The 27133-nt window shown below is 42.0% G+C and overlaps 2 protein-coding genes across 7 annotated transcripts in view; one reads left to right on the forward strand and one right to left on the reverse strand.

The window, feature by feature from the left end:
* Positions 1–876: 876 nt before the first annotated feature.
* APEX2 (apurinic/apyrimidinic endodeoxyribonuclease 2) lies at positions 877–8348 on the reverse strand. 4 transcript variants are annotated; one of them, XM_068534029.1, is made up of 6 exons: positions 8092–8348; positions 7015–7098; positions 6221–6401; positions 5531–5677; positions 4715–4784; positions 877–2157 (listed from the first exon to the last, which is right to left on the reverse strand). In XM_068534029.1, exons 1-6 carry the CDS (start codon positions 8246–8248, stop codon positions 1249–1251), a joined length of 1548 nt encoding a protein of 515 aa, XP_068390130.1. In that variant the 5' UTR covers positions 8249–8348; the 3' UTR covers positions 877–1248. The 4 variants fall into 4 exon arrangements, with proteins under 4 accessions (XP_068390130.1, XP_068390132.1, XP_068390131.1 ...); XM_068534031.1 differs by having other exon boundaries at positions 8099–8186; XM_068534030.1 differs by lacking the exon at positions 5531–5677.
* Positions 8349–15739: 7391 nt separating this feature from the next.
* Positions 15740–27133, forward strand: part of PFKFB1 (6-phosphofructo-2-kinase/fructose-2,6-biphosphatase 1) — a 61090-nt gene continuing 49696 nt past the window's right edge. For all 3 annotated transcript variants that reach the window (XM_068534198.1, XM_068534196.1, XM_068534199.1), the window contains exon 1: positions 15740–15836. In XM_068534198.1, the coding sequence (XP_068390299.1) occupies positions 15740–15836 (97 nt within the window). The remainder of the gene's footprint in view (positions 15837–27133) is intronic.

Consider the following 27133-nt stretch of genomic DNA (forward strand, 5'->3'; position numbering starts at 1 on the left):
TTGGTCTGACCGTCCCATTTTACTGATAGCGAAACTGAGATCCAGAAAGAGGAAGAGGCCAAAACTACACAGTGAGTTACACAAAGATCCAGGACATTTGGCAGGTTTATATCAAATGGCTCTTTCCCCATGGTTTCAACAAAAATCCAGGGATTGACTCTTCATGCGTAGGCCCAGAAACTCAGGCCTCAGGTAGCCTCTGAAGCCAGGAGGTGGAATCAGCCCAAACCAATCTGCCTAGAGGAAAGGACTGGTTCCCCAAAACTCTGGGGGTATTTTCCAACAGAGAGAATGGATGTCCTCCTCAATCCATTACCCTTTTTGCTTCTTACAGCACCTTACAGAACAAGACTTATCAGTTCTGTTTCCCAAGGTGAGAAAGAGGCTTGGCTATAGCTAGCAACTTGTTCAAGGCAATGCTCCCAAACTTTCTAGGTCATAACACACTGAAAACATTTGCATGGCACGCTTGGGTGAATTAATGGTATTACTTGTCTAGGAGGCAATCTTTCCTGACACTTGTGCAATTCCTGGTCCTGCCTGGCAACTCTAGGGTTGAGGGACCCATTTCTTTCCACCCTGTAACCCATTTGTGGCAGCTGTGAGACACACCAGTTGAGAAACATTGGTTTAAAGCTACACAGCCCACCTGAGCTTTCTGCCCCACCACACCCACCTCCCTTGCTGATCCAACCTCAGCAGTGCGGGGAACCCCAACAACTCAACAGAGCACCTTAATGGTGAGCACCACTCCTCCTTCCTCCCCTCTCCCTGGAAGTTATATCATCAGGTTACAGGCAGCTGGCAAACCCGGGACTGAGATAACGTCTCTGACTCAGCTTTATGGAGTACATCCAAAATGTCCACATAACATGGTGCACTACAACAAAGACACGGACTTTATTTAGGCACAGATACATTTCCCAGCAAGGAAGGAAGGGGTTTAAAATCACAACTTCCTGGGGCAACTGGTTCTTCTGTAATTCTGAGAGGAAGGTGGGAAGTGGGGTGGGGGACTGGGTCACAGCATTAAGGCAAAAGAAGCTCACCAGTGAGGAGGAGCTAGGCAGGAAGAAAAGAGAGGAAGGGAGGCCTTGGAGGAAGAAGAAAAAGAGGAAAGGGAAGGGTCCCTGAGGAGGTGGAGGAGGAAGAGGAGGTCTTGAGGAAGGAGGAGGTAGCTTAGGAGGAAGCTGGCCTCAGACCATGTACAAGGTTAACCATGCCAGACATCCCTAGGCCTGGGTTGGTTCAGTTGGGCCTGCTCCAGAGGAAGAAGCTGCAGCGGGAGGAGGGGTCAGTGGGAGGACCCTGGGGCCTGGCACACATGTAGAAGTGGCGGCCCAGGTTGGGTCCTGGCTTCTTCACAGTTCGCATTACACACGGCTCCCTGTGGCCCCCACACAGGGGCATGGGCAAGGGCCCCCCCAGCAGAGACTTCCAGAATGAGGTCCGTACCTCCTTTTCATTCTTGGCCTCTGAAGCCTTGGCCCGCCCCTCCACCACACTGGCCATCACGTCCTCTTCTGAGGTCTTTGGGGTCACGAGGGTGCCCAGGCTAGGAAGCTCCAAGTTAGGAGAAGCTTGTGGACGACTGGAGGATGGCTGGAAGTAGCTCATCAGGTTTTTTTGGCCTCTACTGGAACCAGCTTGACTTGGCCGAGACCTGGTCGAGCGCACACGGGCTTTGTTTTGGCGCATCTGTACCGGTGTTTGATTGCTGAGCTGCAGCGCTGACTGCCTGAACACAGGATCTTGTTCGAGACGAACTAGGAATCTAAGGATCTTGAGCTGGGTGCCTGCAAACTCAGGGAGGAAGCGGGTGCACAGAGGTGGGCACTGTTTTGCCGGCACAGAGGACACGCTTAAGACTGCACCCACGGGGCAGTGGTCAGAGCCCATCACCTCAGGCAGCAAGAAGGAGGCCTGAAAGGTGTCCATGACCAGGGTCCTGTCCCCCAGCACGTAGTCAAGCCGAGAGCCATAGTTCAGATGGCGGGCGCCACTGACTGTGGACCAGCAGGTGAAGGCCCCCTTCTGCTTTGGGTGGAAGTATCGGTAGCTATCAATGAAGGGTCCCGTATGGGAACCAGCCTGGCACCCCAGGTTACTGAGCAAGTCGTCCATCCACTTGCGACCTGGGTCCTCTTCAAAGCATTCCTGGGGAAAGGGGAAGGAGACAAAGAAAGAGGCAGAACTAGATGCCTAGAACTGGAAGGGACTTAGATTAACTGCTTCATTTTACAGACAAGAAAATGTGGTTGTTTCAAAGAAGAATGCTCAAGGTCATACAGTCCAGAACTGGCTGAGCTGAGATTCACTTTCCACCCTTACTGATTTAAAAGGCCATGCTTCTTTTTCCCCTCTGCATCAGGCTACCTCTACCTTGCACTGGGCCATAAATTCCAGATCTGAAAGCTTGCTGTTAATTAATCAAAGCAATTCTCAGAACTGCTCACCAAGAGAATGGAAAACAGCAAGTTAAAAGTGGTTACCTCCAGGAAGTAGGGCTGAGGTTAGGAGTTAAGAAGCCTGTTGCCTTTTCATGTAAACCCTCTGGTACTATTTGGCTTATCTTGTTGTGTGTGTCAAAGCCTTCACTGACCACCCCCCCTTCCTGAGCTGAGGGACTCCAGGGTTTCAGGTCTGAATACTTCCTTTGGCTCTGATCCCTAATTCATCATCCATGCAATCCACTCACCCACTCATTCAATGCAACAAATGTTCAAAGAACACTGATTATGTGCCAGGCATGATACTAGAGACAAAGTGGGACCATGATCTTATCTTGGGGACCAACAAGGCTTCCTTTCAGGAAGTGATCTGGAGCTGAGAAGTGAAGGCTGAGCAAGAGTAACCCAGGCAGAGGGTGTTACAAATTGAGAGAACTACTTCTGTGATGGGTCTGTGGAGGGAGGGGACAGTATACCCAAAAGACTTGAGGGGCAACCGGACTGACTATCAAGAGATGATGGTCACTTAGACTAGGGTGGTGCCAGAGGAGACAAAATGAAATTAAGAAATGATTTGGAGCTAGAATCAACAGTACTCACTGACCAATTGAATGGGAGAGGTGGGTAGAGAAGGAGAACACTAACACAATTCCCTAGCTTCTGGTTGGAGCAACCAAGAGGACGATGGTACTATTCAGGGAGATGAGACTAGAAGAGCTGGTCTTGTGGGAAGTAGACATATTCTGTTATTTTGGAAAGATTGTGTTTCTCATGTGATCTGGTATTATTAGTTCTCTTTCCTTGGGAAAAAAAGAATGTAGGAAGTGCACTCGAGATATCTAAGATATTTCTAAACTAAGAAGAGAAGGCATAAAGGTATATAACACTATCACAGGAAGCAGCAAAAACAGACTAAGTAAACACGGAAAAGGAATAAGGTAGGGAGGACTGAAGGCTTGCAGTCTGTAGTGTACACTCCCTTCCCCACCACCACCACCACCACCACCACCACGTCTCTCATTATCCCATTTCTGCTCATTTTCCCAGCTGGGAGACACATCTATGTTCCTGTGGCTCTTCTGCAAACTAATCAAGGAATCTTCCTACAGCCTCTTCTTTGAGCCAAGCCTACTGCTGAGTTGGACTGTGCCAGTATAAGTTACTTATCCCTCCCCTTATGAGGCAAGCTATGATGAGAACTGACTTGGAGATTCTAGGGCAGTGGTCGTCAAGCCTGAATATACAATAAATCAGCCTGGGAGCTTTTAAAACATACTGCTACCCTGGCCCCACACCCAATAGATTCTGATTTAATTGGTCTAGGGTTGTACCAAGGTATTGACATTTTTGTAAAAGCTCCTTGTACTAATGTACTTTCAGGGGTTGAGAACCATTGGCCTAGAGGGACTCAGAGATGAGAGGTTCATACAAGAAAAGAAAACAGAGGGAGGGGATGCCTACCAATTCAGGGGACAGTGAGAAAAGCCAAAATGAGAATAACTTTTGCAATGGGCAGAGGAGACGACCTGGCTGGAGTGGATGGAGTGTGTAGCGGTGCTGAGGATGGAAACAGAGACTGGGCACAGACAAGAAAGAGTTTTGAATGCCAGGCCTGTGTGTTTTCTCTGCATCACAAAGGTAAAAGGGAGGTGTTGAAGGTCCATGAGCAGGAAACATAGTATATTAGGGAAATGATCAAGGCAATGTGGAGTTCCAGGCCCTTGAAATCTGACTGAAACTCTCCAGCCCCATCTCCTGCTACTCACCTTCCTTCTCTGTCACCCCCTAACAAGAATGGGACTTGTAGTTCCCAATGCACACCAGCCGAATTCTCACCTTGCAGCCTTTGCTCATCATGCTAGAATTCTTTGCTCCCCACCCCAAAGCTCTGTTCTACTCATCTTTTAAGATTCAACCATTTTAAGATATCTCCCCCGATGTCCTGGCTGGCCCGAATCCTATTTCCGGGCTCTCCTAACCTCCTGGGCTGCTGTCTCTGCCTCAGCCCTGAAAACACCATTCTATAATTGACTGGTCATGTGTCCATACCCCACCACCATGCTGAAAGCTCTGAGGGGTCGAGCCAGAACTGACTACTAGCTGAGTCCACAGCACAATCCTCAGTGCTTTGAGAATAGAATTTCAAACTAAGCTCTGCTTTTCCATGAAGGAAGCTTGCCCCTGGGCCAAAAAACCAGCATTGATTGGCTGGCTAAACAGAACCATAGTCAGGAGTGAGGTCAAAGGCCTAGAGGGAGCCTTACCAGGTTGACTGCATCCCAGTGGTCAATGGGGCGGTGAGCTGTATTCAGGTCCCCCAGAATGATAACATGGCTGAAAAACATAAAATGAATGTCCAGAAAGGGAAGCAGTAGTCCTGGCCCATCTACTTTCTCCTGGGCCCAAGATCTCAGATAGGCCACCTGACATATAGAGGTCAAGATGGGATCCAACGGCAAGTCATAATAGCCTGCCTCTCCAATTTCAGTATAACCTTGACGCCTTTTACAACTGACCAACCCAATTCTGATCTCCAAAGGTAACCCTGTTCCCTGTTTGACATGATTGTCTCACTTATCTCTACCTAATGGCATCTTTCTGGTCCTTCAAAGATGAGCTCAGGTACCACTCCCTCTAGGAAGCATCCCTCGATTACGCCAACCTACCCTCACTTTCCTGTCCCTCCCTGGGATAAGACTTTTCATTTGTTCCCAAGTACGTTACCTTCCTCATCTCATTTCATCCTTAAAACTATACTCTGAGGTAGGGATTCATACACTTATTTTACAAAAGAGAAAATAGAGGCAACACTAGCCTTCGGGCTCACAGTGAGTAAAAGGAGGAGCTGGGATAGGTGCTCAGAGGTATCTGAGTACAAAACCCATATTTGTGTTATTTTACCTGGTCCCCACAGCTCTTATAGACAGCAGGGCCTATTCTGGTGGGCATGCTGGTGTCTACAACTAGGCTGTAAATGAACTCAAAAGACAAAGATCCCATATCCCTCTCAGTGGACCTTGACACGGGGCTGGGCACCCGGGACAAGCTCAAGGAAGCCTTGCTGCCCAGGTTTGCAGTACCTGCCAGCTGCCAGGAGGGCTTCTGCTCGGATCTGCAGCAAGCGATAGAAGCGCATCTTAAAGGCGAGCCGCTCAGGCTTCCCAGGGTCCGCATGGGGGCAGTACACGTTGATTAGGGTCAAGGTCTTCTCCTTCCCTTCCCATGTGCTGGGGAGAATAGAACCGGCCCCCAAAAAAGGGGTCACTTTCAAGCCACCCTTCCCCTCCCCACACCATGTGGCTTCCACTTAATGATTGTCTGTGGGATGGAAGTGAAAGAAAGGGATAGAGAGACATGAACAAGCTGGCATACACAGGACTTGAGGACTGACTACATCTAGGATGACACTCAGGTAAACCAGGTGATGGTCCTGCCATTCACAAAGATAGGACACAGAAAGAGAGCAACCTGGGGCAGTAAAGTTGGCTAACTTGCTTCTGAGGCACCTGTGGTAAAAAAGAGAGCTAGTCCTCCCGGCCAGGCTCCCTCTCCCCCCGCCCCACCATAGAAATAGAGAACTCAAGGCTCAGAAGAGAATATGATTTGTTCAGGGTCACATAGCAGGTTGCCTTGCCAGGACTGAAGTCTAGGAAAGGCAAGTTTGGGAAGTTTTCCATGGTGAATGCATGTTTATAAGGCAAGCCTTAGAATCACCACATTCACAGAGTTGAACCAGCGATGCTCGGTGACAGGCGGATGTGGGCTATTACCAGATCTTGTGTTGTGTGAGGAGGGCCCGGCCCTCACTATCCAGAGCTCGAAGCTCCTCTTGGGTGAAGTCATCCATGTTTCCGTAGCAACCCACGTCCCCATTCTGAGTGGCAAATAGGCCACTCAGGCCTTCTTCAGCAGCCACTGGGGTAGCACTGTCCTTACAGAAGGTGGCTACACCTGGAGACAGAGAGGGTACTCTGAGCAGGCCTGGCAGCCAACAGCCTATTGCCCCTGCACAGGTCACCCGACTCATCTTCATCAAGTGCGGCTCTCTTGATGACTCCCCCAACTCAAGGGCCATGGATGCCTGAGGCAACTCTACTCAAACCCTGGAGTTTCAGTTCCTTCATCTAGAAAAGCTGCAGATTAATAACAGCTAATATTCTAAGTGCTTTACATGGTAGGTGCTCAGAAAATGTTAGCTATTATTATTATCACATGGATTAGTTTAGTCCTTGTAATAGCCCTAAGAAGTACACATTATCCCCATTTTCCAACTGAGGAATTTGAGGCATAAAGAGGTTAAGTAGCTTGCCAGAGGGTACGCAGCTAGGAAGTGAGTTAGGATCCAAACTCAGGCAGTCTGGCTCCAGAGCTCATACAACTAACCATCACACTACTGTGTTTCTGAGATCCAATATTATACATAAAAACTATCCTTCATATAACCTGATATGGCTTTAGCTCTGTGGATGAAAAGCCTACATTTCTTATTACCTTCTCATTAAATATTGAAAACCCTTTCCCACCTGTCTCCATCACTTTAAAGTCCCCAGAAAGCCCCATTTACCAGAATAGCCACTACGGTTGCGGCTGAAGCTGAAATAGGAGTTACAGCCCTCAATGATAGCCAGGGGCTCTGTCAGCACATCCCCTGGAAAAAAAAAAACATGTAAGATTACATCAGAGATAAAACTAGGACCCAGGACACAGAAAGGCTTGGAATTACAGCTATAGGCTAATTTCTTGCACACATCAGAGCCAGGGTAGAAGGGAATATCAAGTATCTATGATAAGAAGAGAAGCTAAAAGAGTGGGGACTAGAGAGGGAATTGTTATCAGAATTACGAGAAAGGGGAAGACTACTGAATGGGAGGTGAAGAATTACGTGGGAGGAGGCTAGGTGACTAGGTGGCTGGAGGAAGTTGGGGGTGGGAAATGGACATATGGGAGAGAGAACTGGGAATCTGAGCTGGGAGTAGGAGGTAGGAGAGGGAATTCAAGGATTTGAACTGAGGATGGAGGGAAAGTAGGTAATGGGTCTTAGAGGGAGATGGGTGGGAGAGGGAAGGAATCAGGGGATTGAGCTGTGGGGGAGAGGGAATTAGAGGGTCTAAGTTTGGGGTAGGACATGAGGTAGAAATGATGAGAAGCTCTCAGCTGGGGAGGAGAGATGGCGGTAGAGATAAGGGGAACTGGGGATCTGAGACAGAAGTTTAAAAAGGAGGAAATTAGGGAGTCTAAACTGGGGGCAAAGATGGTGTGAGAATTAAAGGATATGAACTGGGGTCAGAAAAGGGGAATTGGGGGTGTCTGACTTGGGAGTGGGAGATGGAAAGTGTGTGGCGGGAGGAAATTTGGGGGACTGAGCTGTGTTAGGAGAATGAGCAGGAATTAGAGGATCTGAAAGAAGATGGAGATTGCAAGGGGGAGGGAATTATGGTTCTGCTGAGGCCAGGAGATGATGTCGGAATTAGGAGATATAGCTGGAGTGCGAAATACAGAGGGGGGATCGGGATTCCAGACGGGCTCTAAGGGGAGGACTCTAAGGATAGAGAAATGGGAAAGTGAAATGATATGGAGCAGAGAGCAAAAGTTAGCGGAAAAGGGAAAGTGTGGTAGGGATCCTGAATTATTGAGCGCTCACTGGTTACTTTGGTCTCCTGAAGACAGACGATGTCAGCATCCAGCTTGTCCAAAATGCGCCCCATGGCCATGGCGGTACAATTGCTGGGTTCCTCGTATCCCACCCCTTGCACGGGGCTCCGAATCCCATTGATGTTCCAGCTCACCACGCGCAACATGCTGACAGCTAACTGCAATGCCTTTAAGCCCGCGCCCCACGTAGGCGCGAGCAAAAAACCGAAAACGAAGTCCGCCAGGCCTGGCCTTCCGCGCGCGCACTTGCGCAGGCGTTCTTGTGCGTGCCGCCAAAGCGTCGGACACACATGGGGCGGGGATTCAAGCCCTTCAGTTTTCATTGGCGGGAGAAGCGGAAGCTGCAGGGGGCGGTGTGGTCGCTTAGGGGCAATGAATAGTGGGAGGAAGGCCAGTGGTTGGGTTCCTGTCCCTACCACCCAACAATGGATTACGTGCCTGAGTCTGAGTGCGTTTCTGCTCTGCTGAAAAGTCCCCTTGGTGCTTTCGATTACTTACAAACGAGATTTTACCACTTTTTAAGTGGCGGAACCTTAAGCGGAACCGCGCAGCGACCGAAGCCCCGCCCCCAGTGTTCAGACTGCAACCCTGAGTACGAGGAGGGCTGCGGCACCCAGCGACTAGGGAGCGGCTGGCGTAACCCCGCTTGTAAATGTGGGAGGGGGAATGCGCGAAGGGAACTTTGCGGCCGGAGGAGGGAGCAATAAGAAACGCACTCCATTTTGGAAATTAAGATCTTGCTGGTCGTCGGTCATCGTTTGCAAATACTTTCTCCCAGTCCTTAGGTCATCTTTTCGTTTTGTTTATGGTTTCCTTTGTTGTGCAAAAGCTTTTAAGTTTGATTAGGTCCCATTTGTTTATTTGCTTTATTGCTTTTGCCTTGGGAGACTGATCTAAGACGATATTACCAGGAGTTATGTCTGAAAGTCTTTAAACCATTTTGAATTTATTTTCATGTATGGTGTGAGTCTTCTAACTTCATTGATTTACATAAGGCTGTCCAGCTTTCCCAGCACCACTTGCTGTAGAGACTGTCTTTTCTCCGTTGTAAGTTCTTGCCTCCTTTGTCCAAGATTAATTGAAAGTAGGTGTGTGGGTTTATATCCAGGCTTTCTATTCTGTTCCATTGATCTATATGCTTTTGTGCCAAAAGAATCTTAATTAAAAATGTTTAAAATGGTAAATTTTTATGTTATGTATATTTTACCATAATTAAAAATAATAATAATAAAAGGAATGAGGAACCATCACCTCTACCTAGTTCCAAAACATCACCCCAAAGGGAAACACATACCCATTACGCATTAAGCAGTTAGTCCCTATGCCCTCCACTGCCAGCACCTTTATGGCATCAATTTGCTTTCTGTTCCTGTGGGTTTACCTATTTTTGATATTTCATATAAATGATATCTTTGCAAAATGTACTAAATACCACTTAATCGTACACTTTAAAATTGTTAATTTTATGTTCAAATTTACCTCAATTTTTTAATGCATATACACACTACAATATATAAAATAGAGAAACAACAAGGACCTACTATACAACACAGGGAACTTAATACTCTGTAATAACCTATATGGGAAAAAATCTGAAAAAGAATAAACAGTATATGATGTATTTTGCTGTACACCTGAAACTTACACAACATTGTAGATCAACTATACTCCAATATAAAATATTTTTTTTAAAAAAGGGGGGGAATAATGAAATGTTCTATGTGTAGTGATATGGAAAGATCCCAAAACATATTGGGCGGTGGCAGGCTGCAGAATAGTGAGTATTGAACCTTTTCAATAAACCACGGGGAAAATGAGGGAAAAAAAGAAGCACTCTAACGGAGTAAGATTTAGAAGAGGGCCTCTGGCTTTATTGGGCTGGGGGAGGGGGATGGGGAAGCTGTATCAAGCCCACCCTGTAGTCATTATTTGTCTTGGGCCTTATGGCATCCCTTAGGATGTGGCCTGACAGGTGCTGTCTCTTTGCTCCATTTCTCAGATGATTAAGGTCAAGGCCAAGAGAGTTTAAGTGGGCTACCCAAGTTCCAGAGCAGCACTGTCTTCCAATATAACCCATGGCTCTTCCATATGCATTATCTCATTTCATTATCAGGGCAACACTGTAAGGGGCATTGAGGCTAAGTAAGAGAGGTTCAGTGACTTCACCCCAGTATCACAGAAGCAGTAGAGCCAGGATTCAACCCCTGTCTTAATCAGCCCAAGGAATACTTTCCTGAGTAAGTTTTTTCTAACCTCCCCAGTTAGATCTTTTCCTCTGGGCCCCCACACCACCCTATGGTCCATTCTGTCACAGCACTTACAATGCACAGCTACCACTGATTTCTATTTCTGTCACTAGACTGCTAACAGCTTGAGAGCAATGACCATATCTGATTCATCTTGTTAGCCCCATCCCCTAATATAGCGCATAACACATATTAGGAGTTAATAAATATTTGTTGAATGAATGAACAAATAAAGGGCAATAGCAAGAGCATCAACAGGTTAGTGACTTGTTTTTGATAACATAAAAATAGAAATAATAGACATGCCCAATGTCCAGGGAAAAGCATAACTTCGCATCCTTAGGTTCCTCACCCAGAACTGTGGCATAATTACTTTTCCCCCAGAATTCCATAGCCTTAAAACCATCATTCTCAGTGTCTGCAAAAAAGGCCCAAAGAGACGCTTTTCCTCCTGGAGGACTTAAAGGCTACATTCCAGTTGTTGCCATCAGAAAATAGCCCTGCAATTAAAATTAAGATGTTGGTGCTTTAAGCTTTTCCATGTTTTGGTGGTTATTGGCTTAGGATTGAGTCCCCAGAGTGGAATAATTAGGACAAAGGAAATGAACATTTTTATTGCTCTTGCTTCATATTGCCAAATCACTTTCCAGTAGGGGATCATGCTGATTTACACTGAAGACCAATCTGAACCAGCCCTAAGGAAATCCAGATCTTGCCTGTTTACATTGCTGGTTTTCATTTCCCCATTCTGCAGTAGCTTGTTAATATTAGTTCTGACCTTTGGGGCAAGGCGAACACATGGTTGGCCTGAAGAGAAAAGGCTCTGGGTGACTCAGGAACTTCTTTGGCAGCTGATATTTCAACAGCGGGCACACACCCCCTCTTACCAAGGGTACTTCCCCAGCCTTCCCAGGGAAGCAACGAGTGCCTCCAGGCTCCCTGCTTGATGCCACTCTCTGGACCTGCTTTGGGGGTCTAAATGCAAGAGAGCCGTGTGTCGTGTGTTGGATAACTAGCGATGGAAGAAAAAATCTCTAGGAGAACAGGTAGGTGAAACAGAAGGAAAAATAGATAGGAGTTAACACAAGCCCAAATCCATTCTTTAGGCTCTCTGGAAAGTTTTCTTGGAATAGGTGGTCACTCAAACTGTTCACTAAAGTGTATGGGAATTGGGGATAACATGATTTCTATATCTCATTATCTATCATCCATTCTGACCTGTCTTTGTGGAACACTGGCCCAAAGGGCAGTTCCCTAGCACTTTAGAAGTCTCTCTAACATGGTCTAGTCCAGTTTTGAATGAACTGGATGATAGAGATTGTATCTCTTACCTCCCAACTGGTGTATAAAGTAGGGCTGGTTTGCTGTGGCACTTTGAACAAGGCTTTTAGCTCCTCTGGGCTTCAATAGCCTCCTCACCAAAATGAAATTGAAGTCCCTCCTATTTCCCTCAGAGGACTGTCACAAGGTGAAGAGGAGTGGGATGACAGGAACTAAAGCTCTTCTGAAATATTTCAGGACTTCCATGCTCTGTCTTAGTGATCCTACTTTTTCTGTAGCCTCCACAGGCAATACCACCCATAACGATCTAGCTGCTCTTCTCCCTGAGTGACTATGGTCTGTGGAGGGCTACTCCTAGGACTAGGATAGAGCAAACCTTCGGCCCCAGGCATGGGGCTGAAAGTAGTGGGGGGATGGTGGGCCAGGGCAGTGGCCAAGAAGGAAGTGGATCCTAGGCTGCTGCCGCAGAAGGCCTGATATTCACATATAGGCACCTGACCTGTAAGCATGCAATCTCCCCTCCTCACCCTAACACAAATGCATTCACACCCACACACTCCAAGAATTACCAATAAGAAGACCCCATTTGTGATTTTGATACCCATCGGTACTGTCTTGATACTGCTTTTAATGAGATTCTCCCATACACTCCATACTTTGGGAGGATGGTCAGGATCTGTGGGCCTCAGGTAGTCACACTTTATGCTTTTCCTCCATAGAGCTAACCCCAAATTAGAATTTGTGACTCAGCTCTTGGTCTTGAGTGAGTCTCTGATACTGAGTGAACAATTTTTTCTGTAACCAGTTAATTGGAACTTTTTTTGGGGGATGGGGACTTCATTCTTTTGTTCTTTCTGTTCTGCCCCGTTCAGGGTTGAGAAACTTTCTAGATCCTACTACCACCTTCTACCTTCAGACCAAGTTAGTTCCCCCACCCAGTTCCCTGCATAGCTCTCTTTTATAAAATTTACCTTGTTGAATGGGGATTATTTGTACACATGTTCATCTCATCTAGGGCAGAGAGATGTAGATTGAGCAAGTCTCCTCTGTGCCAGGGCCTGAGCTGGACACCTGGAAACAGATCACAGATAACTGAGATCCAGTCCCCATCCTTAAGGAGCTCACAGTCTAGTAGGAAAGTAGACCGGTGAAAGATGGATACTTGCTCAGATAAGCAGAAGCATATAGGCAATGTGGGAACCAAAGCCAAGGCTTCTCAGAGGAGGTGAGCATTGAGCCTGGCCTTGAAGAGTGAGTCAGGTTTCACTGAGAATGGAAGGGAAGAGAAGGCATTCCAGGCTGAGCAAAGGCCCAGAGGCAAAAAAGTACACAGTAAGTTTGGGGGCCTAGTGAGTCAGCTGGCACAATTTAACCACAGGGGTCTAAAGAGAGACATGACTGGAGAGACAGGTTTGATTGAGAAGAGCCAGGGCTGAGGCCTTTCCATAAAGCTTGTTTAGTTTTCCTACTTCTGGGGATCAGAATTGATAACAGTGGTTAAAACACACACATACACACACACACACACACACACATACACACACACACACACAGCTAGTTTCAGGTAGTTTTAAGTTGGGTTTTCAAGCCTGGACCCCAAGTTTACCCTTTCAGACCTTGTCAAAAACCCGCTAAGCTCCTATCTCAGATTTCCTGCTGCTAAATTTATCTTTCTGCCTCTTGGCAGGGCCATGAGGACAAAACTGTAAACATAGAAGAGGGGTTCACGTGACTGGATTGATTACCTCGGACAAGCCACTTCCCCTCCCTAGACCTCAGTTTCCCTGTGAGTCTAGTGAGAATGTTTGGAAGGAGCAACTATGATAAGGAATATGTTTCTTTGTGGGCCATGGAAAACATACATGTAAAGGGTTATTATTCAGATTATTAGCCTTAGCAGAGTGATACCAGTTAGGAGACTTATTAGGATTAAGAGAGTTGCATCTCTTCCAAACTCTAGTTCTAAGACTCTAAATGTTCTGAGCTAATCTAGAAGACCACATTCTTAAATCAAGCTTGATTGATCAGTTAACCAAAGAAATACCCTGGACTGGAGAAATCAGATCCCCAGTGTTCTATTTCTGACTTGGTGACTTAATTTACTATAGGACCTTAGGAAAATACTTCCCTCTCTAGGCCTCCATCTTCTTACCTGAGAGGGTTGGATGCAATGATTTCTAGGGGACTTCTGTATCACAAAACCAAAAAAGTAAAAGTGAATTCATCTTTCTAATTGATTGGCATGAGCTCTTTATTTATTATAAATGTTAACCCTTTGTCATAATTTTGTAAGTTTCCTTTACTGAGAGTTTCCTGAATGCTCAGCGTTACACCAGAAGTTGCAGATTAGCCAAAGAGCTAACTGACCTTTTACTTCACAAAGGGAATCAGAGTGTTAGGTAATATATAATGAACATTTTCCAGGTTACTTTATATGTGTTAACACATTGAATTTTCAACAACCCTAAGGGAGTAGGTACTCTTATGAGATGAAAACACCACGGCACTGAAAAATAAAGTCTTCTACCCAGGGTCTCATAGCAAGGGGCAGAGGTGGGATTCCACTCCAGTAGTGTGACTCCAGAGCCCATTGCTTTTAACCACTGGATCCACTGCCTCAGTAGATTCATTTAGAGGGGCAGGCTTTGAAATGTATTGAAAGTTTGGTATGATTTATACACAACAACTGGAGGGAATCTAACCCTTATGTAGACTAGAATTCTGAGAATGTATTTTAGGGAACTTCTTAAAAGGCAAAGTGGAGCTGAGAGCATTGGAGGTCAGGGATTGGAGATTGCTACCCCCATGAGATTGCCCCAGTGTTGCCCAGCTCAGTGGAAGAAATTGAGCTCCCTTGTAGCCAATCACTGGAGGTTCATCAAGGGGTGGGAAGGTTGCAAAAGAATGAAGTAAGAGCACACTTGGACGTCTTCCAGGTAAGCTATGCTGTTAGATGAGCACTACACATAAAAGCTTCAAAACAACCAGGGGGATGGGGGAGGGTAAAGCAGAGACATCTGGGTAGGATGGCTCTGGCCTATGGACTTGTCCTACTTTGAGGCCATTGCTCCCAACTCACCACACTCTGCCTGCTGCAGCCTCCCCCCTAAGCCTCCATCCCCATGACTTGGCATGAAGAACTTTAGTCTGGTTCTGGGTCAGATCACAATGCCTTTCTCCCTAGGGGACCTGATGGCAGTTGGCAGTCATGTGAACAGTGCTTATCATCTCTCCCCCTAGCAATGGCTGCATTCACTTCTCTTCCCAAGGTGTCCGATTTACTCTGATTTATTTAGCTTTGGCTGGAGAGAGCATAAAGATGATCAGATAGTGCCCATCTCTTCAAGAGTGTCCTGGGCAGCACATTTTAGGAGAGAGAGGTCCTTCGGTAGGAAAGGTAGCAGAATTCAGGGAAGACAAGGGTTGCAATGCCATTTGCGGGGGAGGGCATTGAGGCAGTAACCCTTCCACTTCCAGTTCAGACCTAGGATTGCTAGCTCAAAACATTGCGTTTTTCAGTAGGGACTTTGTGTTTGTGTGTTTGTACTTGGGAATCTTGCATTTCTGATGTGGATCTCTGTTTCTGGGTTGGAACTTGACATTCTACTTGGGCCTGTTTTTTATTTCGAAGCTATGAAAGCTGCTGAGATCTGCCTGCATCACCTTTGCCTCCCCATCCCACACAGGATATAAGCACATGATCTTCGGTCTTTTATTTGCATACTCTACTAGTCCTGTCTTCATTGGAGGGAAGTGACTGGCCAGACCTGGGCTGTCTTGCTGGCTGCCTTCCTTGCTGGGCTCCAACTTATCTCCTATGTACACAGCCCTTGGAGTTCAGAGGCCTCTGCTGACCTCTGTCCAACCTCTCCTCTGCACCCAAGCCCCCACTGGTACATACAGGAGCAGAGGCAGACAAGGCAGGCAATGACTAGGAGACAGGAGAGGGGCTGGAGACAGGCTGCTAGAGGGCTCAGAACCCCAGCACACCTCCCTGTCACAACTCTGTCCACCACCTGCTGTGACCACAGCAACAGAAGAGACAGCTAATAAGACAAAGTGAGGCCCGGTACCTTGTGGACAGTGGTGTCATTAGCTGCGACGCCTAAGATGTCTCGAGAGATGGGAGAACTCACCCAAACCAGATTGCAGAAGATCTGGATTCCACACAACGGTGGCAACAGCAGGCTGCAACGCAGGAGGGGCTGTAAGTGGGGTTTGCTTCCGTGGGCTTCAAGGTGGTGGTGGTAGAGTGGATGTAGAAGAGCAAAGGACATGCCCCCCAACCACCCCCTCCCCAACCTGAAAGTTGGAATAGATGAGCAGCTGGATGAAATAGCTGTAGGATAGATAGCAAGAGGCTAATGTCAAAAAGGTAGAGAAAGAAAGAAAGAGAGAGATGAAGACAGAGAAAGAATGAGGATTATATAAAGACCATCTTAATCAGAGGGATTTTTGACTAGTAATTTTTTCTTTCTTATCCAGAGCTTGTTTGGAATACTTCTTGTTTGAAATTTGACGTTTCTAGTTCAGTGTTAGCCTAAATGTTTTATTTTGGTGACCTCAGTGAAGTGTCTGAAAATTAGTACTGTCTGATAGTGCTTGGGTGAAATAAGGTGATGGTTCCTGGCATTGTTTCTCAGAGGACAGGTGCTGGGTACACAACAGTACCGTATCATTGGTCGGTTTTGCTCCTCCCCTTTCTCAGGCCTCTTCTAATAAGCCTCTGACTGGGTTGGGAAAGGCTGGGTGTCCTGTCTCCTTCATTGCCTTCTTGGCACATATGAACACTTCTGCTGCTCTGGGGATTTGAGGGAGAAAACATTCAGGGAAAGCCTGCTGGTGTAATGTTCACTTTGAAAATTTAAGAAAGAGCAGGTTCAAAGGGGAAGCAAACAAAACCTGTAAAATATATTTTTTAAGTAGAGTATACCATTTCCCATAGATAACAGGGTACAGTTGCGGATCAAGGTGCTGCCAGCCCAAGAATTTTGGCCTGAGGAGCCATAAGGTGTGCAGAGATAAGACAGCTGTGGAGTGTGGGACCCAGACATCTCAAGGACCAGCTGACCAAGCTTCCACTATGCTAATGCTAGAGGAGGTCCAGGCTCAGGGCTAGTGAGGGGAGGATCCAGGAAGATGTAGGATGTTAAATATACTATGTAGAATGGAGGGTGTGGATAGAGGGAGAGGGGTAAAAACCAACCTCCTGTTCTTCTTCCTCCTCCTCTCCCCCAGCAGTTTCAATCTCTCATCTGGTGATCTAGGAGCCTGGATGAGACTGAGAATTACACCCCACCCTCACTCACCAAGCCACTCTTTATCCTTTCTAAGGGGCTGTTGGGTTTAGCTGGCAAGCAGGCAAGCCACTCTCTGCATACCTGGGTCCTCCATTGTTAGGACCCTTATATTCCTGGGAACTCTGTCTTTCAGGTTGGAGAAATAATAGATATAAATCACCTATTATAGTGTTTGTCATATAGAGGGTGCAAAATAAATATGTGCTCACTTTATTTCTGAGCCCGTCTTTCCTCAGCTGTAAGACAGAATTAATACCTACTTCCCCATATTGTTGAGGTGATTCAGTGATTCAGACTGCCTAGCTTTGAGTCCCAGCTCTGCCACCTCCTGCTTCTGTGACCTTGGACAATTCTCTTAACTTACCTGTCCTTCCATTTCCTCATCTGTCAAAAGAAGTTAGTAATAGTGTTGTTGTGAAGATTAGAGAGCTAAAGCATATAAAATGCTTAGAAGAATGTCCAGTGCATAGTAAATACTCAATAAATATTATTATTATTATTATTTAAGCAAGAAGGTGGGTATGTGGTCTTTTTGCCCATCATATCCCCAGCATCAAGCCCGAAGCCTGGCACATAGCAGATACTCAGTAAATGGTCGCTCTGTGCTACTTCCACTCTACCCTTCACCATAGCCAAGCATGGGGCTCTGTGTATACAAGACAGTAACTCATTAGTGATTGACTGAATTATGTCAGACCGCAGATATAATAAACTTAGATAGTGCCCTGGGCAATGTCTGCCTCACCTCCCTTGCTGAGGAGGCCAGGCTATTTACCCCAGAAAGATCTGAATTACCTCCTGCTTGGAGCATCCTCTCTAGAAGACATGCCCACCCCCACAGAGGGCAGTGGGGGAGGGGAGGCACACAATCACTTAATGAGGGTTTTGAGGATTAAATGCATTAACGTGTGTAAAGTGCTTGAACAGCTGTGTATATTCATCTGTGACTTGGATTTTTGCATTCAGTGTTATGTTTTTTTGTGCCATGTATAATATTGTTGCATGCAGTTGTAGTTTGTTTATTCTCCTTGCTGTGTAATATTACATTTTGTGAATATCCCATGATTTACTTATCCATCTTACTATTGATGTGCCTTTAGGTAGTTTCGTTTTGGGTTATGAACAATTATGTAATGAGGATTTTTGTCTCCATAAATTTTGGAATCAGTTTTTCAAGTTACACACACACACGCACACACACACACACAACTTTTGGGATTTTGATTGGAGTTACAGTCAATCTGTATATCATTTCGTGATATCGAGTCTTCTGTAAACATGGTGTGCCTCTCTATTTAGACTTTTTTGATGTTATTTGAATGAAGTTTTATAAGTTAAAAGGGCTTATACATCATTATAAGACTTTTTTTTGCTTATTTTTGTTGCTATTGTATACCTTCTTAGAAAATTACATTTTATACCAATTTATTGCTAATGAGTACAAATATAATTGTGGGGTTTTTGTATATTGCATTTGCAACTAGCAAACCTGATAAACTTTCTTATTATTTTTGATAATTTATATGTAAATGACAGTTTTCTTTTTTCCCTTCCAATCCTTATTTTTTTAAATCTCTTTTTCTTATATTACTGCACTGCTGGGACCTCCTACCTTCGATACATGCACACCAACGTCGAATAGAAATGTTAGTACTGTGCATGTTTATGTTGAACCTAATTTTAAAGGTAATGCTTTTAAAGTTTCACCATTGAGTAAGTTTGCTATAATTTTTTTTTGTAGATACCATTAACAGGTTAAGAAAGTTCCAATTTGTTCTTAGTTTGCCAATAGGATTTTTTTTTCTCCTATCTACTTTATTTACTATTATTATTATCCAATAATAATTATTTAACAAAAGATTTACCTTCTTAGCAATTCTTAATGTGTAAAATATTATTAACTATAGGCACTATGCTGTACAGTAGATTTCTAAGATGTATTTTTCTTGCATAACCAAAACTTTGTACCATTTGACTAATACCTTCTCATTTCCCCTGCCCCATCCCAGCCCCTAGCAACCACCATTCTATTTTTTGCTTTTATGAGTTTGACATTTTTAGATCCTTCACATATGTGGTATCAAGCAGTATTTGTCATTCTGTTCTTGGTTTATATCACTTAGTATAATATTCTCCAGTTTCATCCATGGTGTTGCAAATGGCAGGATTTCTTTCTTTTTAAGGCCCGAATAATATTCCATTACATATATGCATGTATATGTACATTTTCTTTATCCATTCATTCACCAGTGGGCACTTAGGTTACTTCCATATCTTGACCATTGTGAATAATGCTGCGGTGAATATGAGAGTGTAGGTATCTCTTTGAGATCCTGATTTCATTTTCTTTGGATATATACCCAGAAGGGAGATTGCTGGGTCACATAATAGTTCTCTTTTTAACATTTGGAGGATTCACCATACTGCTTTCCATAGCAACACCGATTAACATTCCCACCAACAATGTATGAGGTTTTCCTTTATTTCCACATCCATGTCAACAGTTGTATTTCATTTTTTTAGGATAGCCATCCTAACTAGTGTAAGATGATATCTCACTGTGGTTTTGATTTGCATTTCCTTGATAATTGATGATGTTGAGCATCTTTTCATATACCTGTTGTCCATCTGTATGTCTTCCTTATAGATAGAAGAAATATCTATTCAGGCTCATGCCCATTTTTAAAGTAGGTATTTGGTTTTTGGCTGTTGGGTTGTAGTAGTTCCCTATATATTTTGGATATTAACTCTTTATCAGATATAAGGTTTGCAAACATTTTCTACCATCCCACAGGTTGGCTTTCATTTTGTTGTTTCCTCTGCTATACAGAAGTTTTTAATTTGATGTAGTCCTACTTATCTATTAGGATTTTTTAAAGATGAGTAGATGTTGAATTTTATAAACATGTTTTCTGTATCCACTGAGATGACAGGTTGATTTTCTATTTTAATCTGTTAATGTGAATTACATTAGAGATTTTTCTTGTTTGGAACTTATCTTGCAATCCTAGGATAAATAAAAACTGCTGGATTTAGTTCATTAATATTTTGTTCAGGAATTTGGCATTTTGTTTATGAATGAGAGTGACCTGTACATTTTCCATTCTCATAGTTCCAGTTCCCTGTTTGACTTTTGTGTCATAAAATGAAGTGGGAATTATTTCCTTTCATTCTATTTTCTCACAGAGTTTGTCCAAGGAACCATTTTTTCTTTAAATATTTAGCACAACTTCCAGGTAAAAACATCCGGGCTTGGTGTCTTCTTTGTAAGAAAAATTTTAATGGATACAGCCTTTTAAATAGCTATAGAATCATTCTAGTTTGTTATTTCTTCTTGTCAGTGTTGTTAAATTATGGTTTTCTAGGAATTTTTCTATTTCATGTCATTTTTCAAATTTATTTGCATAAACTTCTTATCTCCGTATTTTAAAAAACCTCTGTTGCATTTGCCATTATATCCTCTTATCCTTGTTTATTTGTACCTTCTCTTTCTTCCTCTTGATCAATCTTGCCAAAAGTTTGTCACTTTTATAAGTTTTTTAAAATAGTCAACTTTTGGCTTTCTGATTCTTTCTGTGATGTCCTTTGTTTTTTATTTAGCTATTTTCCTTATCATTATTCTTTTCTTTTCACTTTACTTGGATTTATTCTGTTGTTCTTTTTTTAATTTCTGGAGTTGGATGCACAGCTTATTAATTTTCAGACTTTCTTCCTTTTGAATATAAGCATCTGATTCTATTATTGGCCTACTAAACAGGGCTGATATTCCACAGATGCACAATTGTATGGACATATGAATTTTAAAAATATTTCCTGACCATTTGGTAAATAGGCACTGCTCCAGGCTTTCTTAGTTTCTCCATCACTTACCCAGTTGCCCTGGCCACCTCAGTCCCTTTCCTAGGACTGCTAAGACCTACAGATTATCATCTAGCAACTAAAGGGTTAATGCCTGACACAGAAGGAGGCCTCTACCAATTGGTGCCAAGCCCTTGGGCCAGCTTCTGTTTTGACAGATCAGTGCCCTTGCCATTTCCAGTTTAATTCCATTCTCCTTAGAGAACAAACTTTGTATGATTTCAATTGTTTGAAATCTATCGAGATTTGCTTTATGGACCAACGTGTGATAATTTTTGGTAAAAATTCCATGAGAACTTGAAAAAATGCACATTTTACAACTGGGTTCAGAGTACTATATACTTCAATTAAGTCATGTTTGTTAATCTGGCTCAAATGCTCTATATTCTTCCAGGATGTTGTCTGCTTGTTGATATGGAAAATTTGTTAATGTCTCCTTGTAACCATGTCAATTTTGAAGCTTTGTAAATAGTTCCAAATTTAGAATTGCTACATATTTCTGGTATATTGAATACTTATCAATGTGTAAGGAAATTATTTCTGGTAATCTAGTATCATTGGCATTTTGTCCTACAATTTTTTCCTGATATTAATATATATGTATATATATATATTTGCTTTATTTAGCTTTATATTTGCCTGGTATATCTTTCTTACACTTTTTAAAAATGTTTTTAACCATTTTTATTGAAGTAAGTTAATTTACAGTGTTGTGTTAGTTTTAGTTTCAACTGTACAGCAAAGTGATTCAGCATATGTATATATGTATTCTTTTTCAGATTCTTTTCCATTATAGGTTATTACAAGATATTGAATATAGTTCCCTGTGCTATACAGTAAGCCCTTGTTGTTTATCTATTTTATATATGTTTGTATATGTTAATCCCAAACTCCTAATTTATCTCTCCCCCTCACCCCTGCTATCCCCTTTGGTAACCATGTTTGTTTTCTGTTTGTGAGTCTATTTCTGTTTTGTAAAGAAGTTCATTTGTATCATTTTTTTAGATTCCACTTATAAGTGATATCATATGATATTTGTCTTTCTCTGTCTGACTTACTTCACTTAACATGATAATCTCTAAGTTCATCCATGTTGCTGCAAATGGCATTATTTCATTCTTTTTTATGGCAGAGTAATAGTCGATTGTATATATGTACCACATCTTCTTTATTCATTCATCTGCTGATGGACACTTAGGTTGCTTCCATGTCTTGGCTATTGTAAATAGTGTTGCTATGAACGTTGGAATGCATGTATATTTTCAAATTAGATTTTTCTCTGGATATATGCCCAAGAGTGGGATTACAGGATCATATGGTAACTCTATTTTTAACTTTGTAAAGAACCTCCATACTGTTCTCCACAGTAGTTGCACCAATTTACATTCCCACCAACAGTATAGGAGGTTTCCTTTTTCTCCACATCCTCTCCAGCATTTATTATTTGTAGACTCTTTAATGATGGCCATTCTGACTGGTATAAGAAAAATGTTTTTGATAGAGATATAATTCACATACCATAAAACTCACCATTTTAAAGTGTACAACTTAGTGGTTTTTAGTATATTTGCATGGTTGTATACCATCATTACTAATTCCAGAACATTTCATCACCCCCAAAAGAAACCCCATCCCCTTTAGTGTCGTTCCAGATTCCCCTGTCCTCTCAGCCACTGGCAACCACTAAAATCTACTTATTTTTTCCATAGTTTTGCCTATTCTGGACATTTCACATTAATGGAATCATACAATATGTGGCATTTTGTAACTGACTTCTTCCATTGGGCATAACATTTTCAAAGTTAACCTATGTTGTAGCATGTGTAGGTACTTCATTCCTTTTTATAGCTGAATAGTATTCCATTATCTAGATACACCACATTTTGTTTATCCATTCATGAACTGATGGAAATTTGGTTTGTTTCTGCTTTTGGCTATTATGAGTAATGCTGTCATGAACATTCTTGCACAAGTTTTTGTGTGCACATATGTTTTCATTTCTCTTGAATATATACCTAGGAGTGGAAATGTTGAGTCCTCTGGTAATTCTATCTATAATGTTTTGAGGAACTGCTAAACTGGTTTTCAAAGTGGCTTCACATTTTACATTCCCAAAAGCAACATATGAACATTCTAATTTCTCTATATCCTCACTAACATTTTTAAAATTATAGTCATCCTAAGTGTGTATGAAATGATATATCACTGTGAGTCCCATTTGCATTTTATTAATGCCTAATGATGTTGAGCATCTTTTCATGTATTTACTGGCCATTTGTATATCTTCTTTGGAGAAAAGTCTATTCAGATTCTTTGCTCGTTTTTAAACTGGGTTATTAGTCTTTTTATTTGGGTTGATTTTTCCTTTTTATATTCTTGGAACTAGACTCTTGTCAAATATATGGTTTGCAAATATTTATTCCCATTCTGCGAGCTATCTTTTCACTTTCTTGATAGTGTCTTTTGAAGCACAAAAGTTCTTAATTTTAATGAAGTCTAATTTACTTATTTTTTCTTTTGTTGTTTGTGCCTTAGGTGTCATGTCCCTGAAGCCATTGTCTAATCCAATGTCACAAAAATTTATGCCTAGGTTTTCTTCTTCTAAGACTTTTATAGTTTTAGCTCTTACATTTAGGTCTTTAACCCATTTTGAGTTAATTTTTGCATATGGTGTGAGGTAGGAGTCCAACTGCATTCTCTGCATGTGGATTTTCAGTTGTTCCAGCACCATTTGTTGAAAAGACTTCTTTCTACCTCTGACTTGTTTTGGCAGCCTTGATGAAAATCAATTGACCATAAATTAGAGAGTTTATGTCTGAGTTTTCAGTTCTGTTTCAATGGTTTATATATATATATCCTTATGCCAGTACAACACTGTCTTTATTACTATAGTTTTTAAAAATTAAGTTTGGAAATTGGGAAGTGTGAGTCCTCCAACTTTGTTCTTCTTTTTCAGGATGATTTTGGCTCTTCTACGCCCCTTGAATTTCCATATGAACTTTAGGATCAACTTGTCAATTTCTGCAAAGAAGTCAGCTGAGATTTTGATAGGGCTGTGTTGAATCTGTAGACCAGTTAGAGAATACTGACATCTTAACATTAAGTCTTAGGTCCATGAACATGGGTTGTTGTTCCATTTATTTAGGTCCTCTTTAATTTCAACAGTGTAAGTTTTCAGAGTATATGTTTTGCATTTCTTTTAAGTATTCCTAAGTATTTTTGACGCTATTGTAAATTGAATTGTTTCTATTAATTTCATTTTGCTTGTTCTTGCTTCTTTATGGAAATATAATTTTTTATATATTGATCATGTATCCTGCAACATCGCTGAGCTCATTTATTAGTACTAATAGATTTTTAGTGGATTTCTTGGAATATTCTACATGTAAAATCATGTCATCTGCAAATAAAGATAGTTTTATTTCTTTTCTTTTTTTTTCTTTTTAATTTTATTTATTTATTTATTTAGCATCTTTACATATACATATATCCCAATATCTCCTCCCTCTTGTGTCTCCCTCCGCAATCTGGGGGGTCTTTTATTTCTTTTTCTTGTCTAATTACCCTCACTAGAACTTCTAGTACAATTTTGAAAAGATGAAGTGATAATAGACATCCTTCTCTTGTTTCTGATTTTAGTGGATTAACATACAATCTTTCACCATTAAGTGCAATATTAGCCATGAGTTTTTCATAGATGTCCTTTATCTGACTGAGGAAATTCTCTTGTATTCTTAGTTTGTTGTGTGGTTTTATTATGAAGGAGTGTTTAGTATTTCAATTGCCTTTTCTATGTGCACTGAGATGATCATGTGGTTTTGGTCCTTTATTCTAGCGATGTGGTGTATTACACTACTTGATTTTCAGAGGTCTAATTAACACTGCATTCCTATAATAAAGCTAACTTGGTGACAGTGTATAATCTTTTATATTTTTCTGGATTCAATTTGCTAATATCTTGTTGAAGATTTTTGCATCTATATTCATAAAATATTGGGCTATAATTTTATTTCTCTCTGATATCTTTGTCTGCCTTTGGTATCACAGAAATACTCAAGGAATGAATTAGGAAATATTCCCTCCTATTTTATGAAACAGCTTTTGAAGAATTGGTGTTAATTCTTTAAATGTTTGGTAAAATTCTCCAGTAAAACCATCAAATCCTGGACTTTTCCTTGTGGCAAGTTATTTTGGTTACTTAATTAATCTCTTTACTTGCTATAGATCAATTAGATTTCTTCTTGAGTCAGTTTTGGGAGTTTGTATTACTTTAATAATTTGTCCATTTCGTATAAGTCATCTACTGTCTTGGCATACCGTTGCTCATAGCACTCCATTATAATTATTTTTATTTCCATAAAGTCAGTAGTAATACCCATCTTTCATTCCTGAATTTATTTATTTATTTACTTTAACGTTTTTATTGGAGTATAATTGCTTTACAATGGTGTGTTAGTTTCTGCATTATAACGAAGCGAATCAGCTATACATATACATATATCCCCATATCTCTTCCCTCTTGCGTCTCCCTCCCTTCCACCCTCCCTATCCCACCCTTCTAGCTGGTCACAAAGCGCCGAGCTGATCTCCCTGTGCTATGTGACTGCTTCCCACTAGCTATCTATTTTACATTTGGAAATGTATATATGTCCATATATACACTACCACTCTCTCACTTCGTCCCAACTTACCCTTCCCCATCCCCATGTCCTCAAGTCCATTTTCTAGTAGGTCTGCGTCTTTATTCCCATCTTGCCCCTAGGTTCTTCATGACCATTTTTTATTTCTTTTAGATTCCATGTATATGTGTTAGCATACGGTATTTGTTTTTCTCTTTCTGACTTACTTCACTCTGTATGACAGACTCTAACTCCATCCACCTCACTACAAATAACTCAATTTCGTTCCTTTTTATGGCTGAGTAATACTCCATTGTATATATGTGTCACATCTTCTTTATCCATTCATCTGTCAATGGACACTTGGGTTGCTTCCATGCCCTGGCTATTGTAAATAGAGCTTCAGTGAATATTGTGGTACATGACTCTTTTTGAATTGTGGTTTTCTCAGGGTATATGCCCAGTAGTGGGATTGCTGGTTTGTATAGTAGTTCTATTTTTAGTTTTTTGAGGAACCTCCATACTGTTCTCCATAGTGGCTGTGTCAATTTACATTCCCACCAACAGTGTATGAGGGTTCCCTTTTCTCCACACCCTCTCCAGCATTTATTGTTTGTAGGTTTTTTGATGATAGCCATTCTGACTGGTGTGAGATGATATCGCATTACAGTTTTGATCTGCATTTCTCTAATGATTAATGATGTTGAGCATTCTTTCATGTGTTTGTTGGCAATCTGTATGTCTTCTTTGGAGAAATATCTACTTAGGGCTTCTGCCCATTTTTGGATTGGGTGGTTTATTCTTTTGATATTGAGCTGCATGAGCTGCTTGTAAATTTTGGAGATTAATCCTTTGTCAGTTGCTTCATTTGCAAATATTTTAATATTTTCTCCCATTCTGAGGGTTGTCTTTTCGTCTTGTTTATGGTTTCCATTGCTGTGCAAAAGCTTTGAAGTTTCCTTTAGTCCCATTCGTTTTTTTGTTTTTAATTTCATTTCTCTAGGAGGTGGGTCAAAAAGGATCTTGCTGTGATTTATGTCATAGAGTGTTCTGCCTATGTTTTCCTCTAAGAGTTTGATAGTGTCTGGCCTTACATTTAGGTCTTTAGTCCATTTTGAGTTTATTTTTGTGTATGGTGTTAGGGAGTGTTCTAATTTCATTCTTTTATATGTAGCTGTCCAGTTTTCCCAGCACCACATATTGAAGAGGCTGTCTTTTCTCCATTGTATATTCTTGCCTCCTTTATCAGAGATAAGGTGACCATATATGTGTGGGTTTATCTTTGGGCTTTCTAAACTGTTCCATTGATCTATATTTCTGTTTTTGTGCCAGTACCATACTGTCTTGATTACTGTAGCTTTGTAGTATTGTCTGAAGTCCAGGAACCTAAATCGTTCAGCTCCGTTTTTCTTTCTGAAGATTGCTTTGGCTATTCGGGGTCTTTTGTGTTTCCATACAAATTGTGAAATTTTTTGTTCTAGTTCTGTGAAAAATGCCAGTGGTAGTTTGATAGGGATTGCATTGAATCTGTAGATTGCTTTGGGTAGTACAGTCATTTTCACAATGTTGATTCTTCCAATCAAAGAACATGGTATATCTCACCATCTATGTATCATCTTTAATTTCTTTCACCAGTGTCTTATAGTTTTCTGCATACAGGTCTTTTGTGTCCTTAGGTAGGTTTATTCCTAGATATTTTATTCTCTTTGTTGCAATGGTAAATGGGA

This window comes from Eschrichtius robustus, chromosome X, assembly GCF_028021215.1.
Source record: "Eschrichtius robustus isolate mEscRob2 chromosome X, mEscRob2.pri, whole genome shotgun sequence".
Classification (NCBI taxonomy): Eukaryota; Metazoa; Chordata; class Mammalia; order Artiodactyla; family Eschrichtiidae; genus Eschrichtius; species Eschrichtius robustus.